Below are 1,789 nucleotides of genomic sequence, written 5' to 3'. Positions count from 1 at the left end.
GGCAGGAGGTTCTGTCCTGGGGGTGACCCTCAGCAGCGTTACCGGCAGAATCTGATTGTTGGGAGCATTGGTGCCTCCGCTGGTGCTTGTTCAAGCTGCAGGACATTGTGAACCTCTGCCCGCACTCGGGGCAGGCAAACGGCCTCTCCCCAGTGTGGACCCGCTGGTGCGTCAGTAGAGTGGAGGAGACAGCAAAGCCCTTCTCGCACTCGAGGCAGGTGAACGGCCTTTCCCCAGTGTGGACCCACCGGTGTGTCAGCAGGTGGAAGGCCTGGGTAAAGCCCTTCCCACACACAGAGCAGCTGAAGGGCCTTTCCCCAGTGTGGACCCGCTGGTGCTTCAGCAGGTTGGAATAGCGTGTAAAGCACTTCCCGCAGACAGAGCAGGTGAATGGCCTCTCGCCGGTGTGGACCCGCTGGTGAGCCAGCAGGTCAGAGGAATCGCTGAAGGCCTTCCCACATTTGGGGCAGGGGAAGGGCTTCTCACCGGTGTGAACCCGCCGGTGAATCACGAGGTGGGAGGAGCGAGTGAACACCTTCCCACAATCGGGGCAGCGGAAGGGACTCTCCCCTGTCTGCACCCGCTAGTGCCTCTTAAGGGCAGAGGAATCGTTGAATGCCTTCCCACACTTGAGGCAGCTGAAGGGCCACTCCCCTGTGTGAACCCGCAAGTGCCTTAGCCGGGCGGAGGAATCGCTGAAGCTCTTCCTGCACTCAGGGCAGCTGAAGGGCCTCTCCCCTGTGTGCACCCGCCGGTGCCTCAGCAGGACAGAGGAATCACTGAAGGCTTTCCCACACTCAGGACAGGAGAATGGCTTCTCCCTGGTGTGACTGTGCCGATGTGTCTCCAGGGCAGACGGGACACGGAAGCCTTTCCCGCAGTCGCCACACTTCCATGGTTTCTCCATGGCCGAAGCTACAGTTGCACACAAACGCGTGTATGTCCCCTCCCTGCCTTGAATTCCTCTTTCCAGGCCAGATAATTGTTTCAGGCTCCACACTCAGTGCGTTGCTGCAACAGTCGGGTCTCTCTTCCAGTCCCACTGATGCTGAAAACTTACTGAAACAGGAACCAATTGGATCACAGTTGAAAATTGTTACAGTCCTGGTGGATTGAGTGACTCACAAATGCTGGAGAATCAGAGTCAAAAACTGCGGGTCAGGCAGCATCCGAGGAGCAGGAGAGTCAATGGTTCAGGCATAAGCCTTTCATCTGTTGATTTTGAAACTTCATCTTCAAATCAAATACTCTGAAAAGAGATTACAAAAGTCATCACTGTCAGTCCAGGGTAGAAATTCAGAACAAGCAATTCTACTTTCAGCAGAACATTCTTTTCTTTTGTTATTCCACAAAACTGAAAGCACCATTCCACTCTCTCTCTCTCTCTCGCTCCCTCCCTCTGTCCTCACTCCATTCTAATTCTCCTGAAAGTGCTGATTCAGGATCTGACAGGGACAGAAGAGCAAAACAGTCACAACTGACATCTCTCTGAATTTTGGATACCTGCACCTGAAAATTAATATCTTCCACGACATTGGGATACTGTTGAGAGAGAGCAGGTCTGATATTTGGAAGCAAAATATAGTATTTAAATTCAGGATGAATTTACAATGCAGCTTCTTGACAACCAATCAGACACAAAATAGTTAACGAGCCCCCACAGGGGTGTGGGAGTTATGGACTGAGACATCAAGGCTATGACACCAGAGAGAAATTGAACAGACTGGCGTGGCAAACCAGAGTCATCTAGATATACAGCACAGAAACAGGTCCTTTGGTCCACTGGTCT

At 52.7% G+C, this 1,789-nt stretch overlaps 1 protein-coding gene across 1 annotated transcript; it reads right to left on the bottom strand.

Annotated features, from left to right (window-relative positions):
• Positions 1–583: 583 nt before the first annotated feature.
• Positions 584–907, bottom strand: LOC122547602 (gastrula zinc finger protein XlCGF67.1-like). The gene has a single exon (XM_043686206.1). The coding sequence runs from the start codon at positions 905–907 to the stop codon at positions 584–586; it is 324 nt and encodes a 107-aa protein (XP_043542141.1).
• Between the last annotated feature and the right edge of the window lie 882 nt (positions 908–1,789).

The sequence above is a fragment of the Chiloscyllium plagiosum genome, unplaced genomic scaffold (genome assembly GCF_004010195.1).
Source record: "Chiloscyllium plagiosum isolate BGI_BamShark_2017 unplaced genomic scaffold, ASM401019v2 scaf_6232, whole genome shotgun sequence".
Lineage (NCBI taxonomy): Eukaryota > Metazoa > Chordata > Chondrichthyes > Orectolobiformes > Hemiscylliidae > Chiloscyllium > Chiloscyllium plagiosum.
This window is presented reverse-complemented; position numbering and strand designations above follow the sequence as displayed.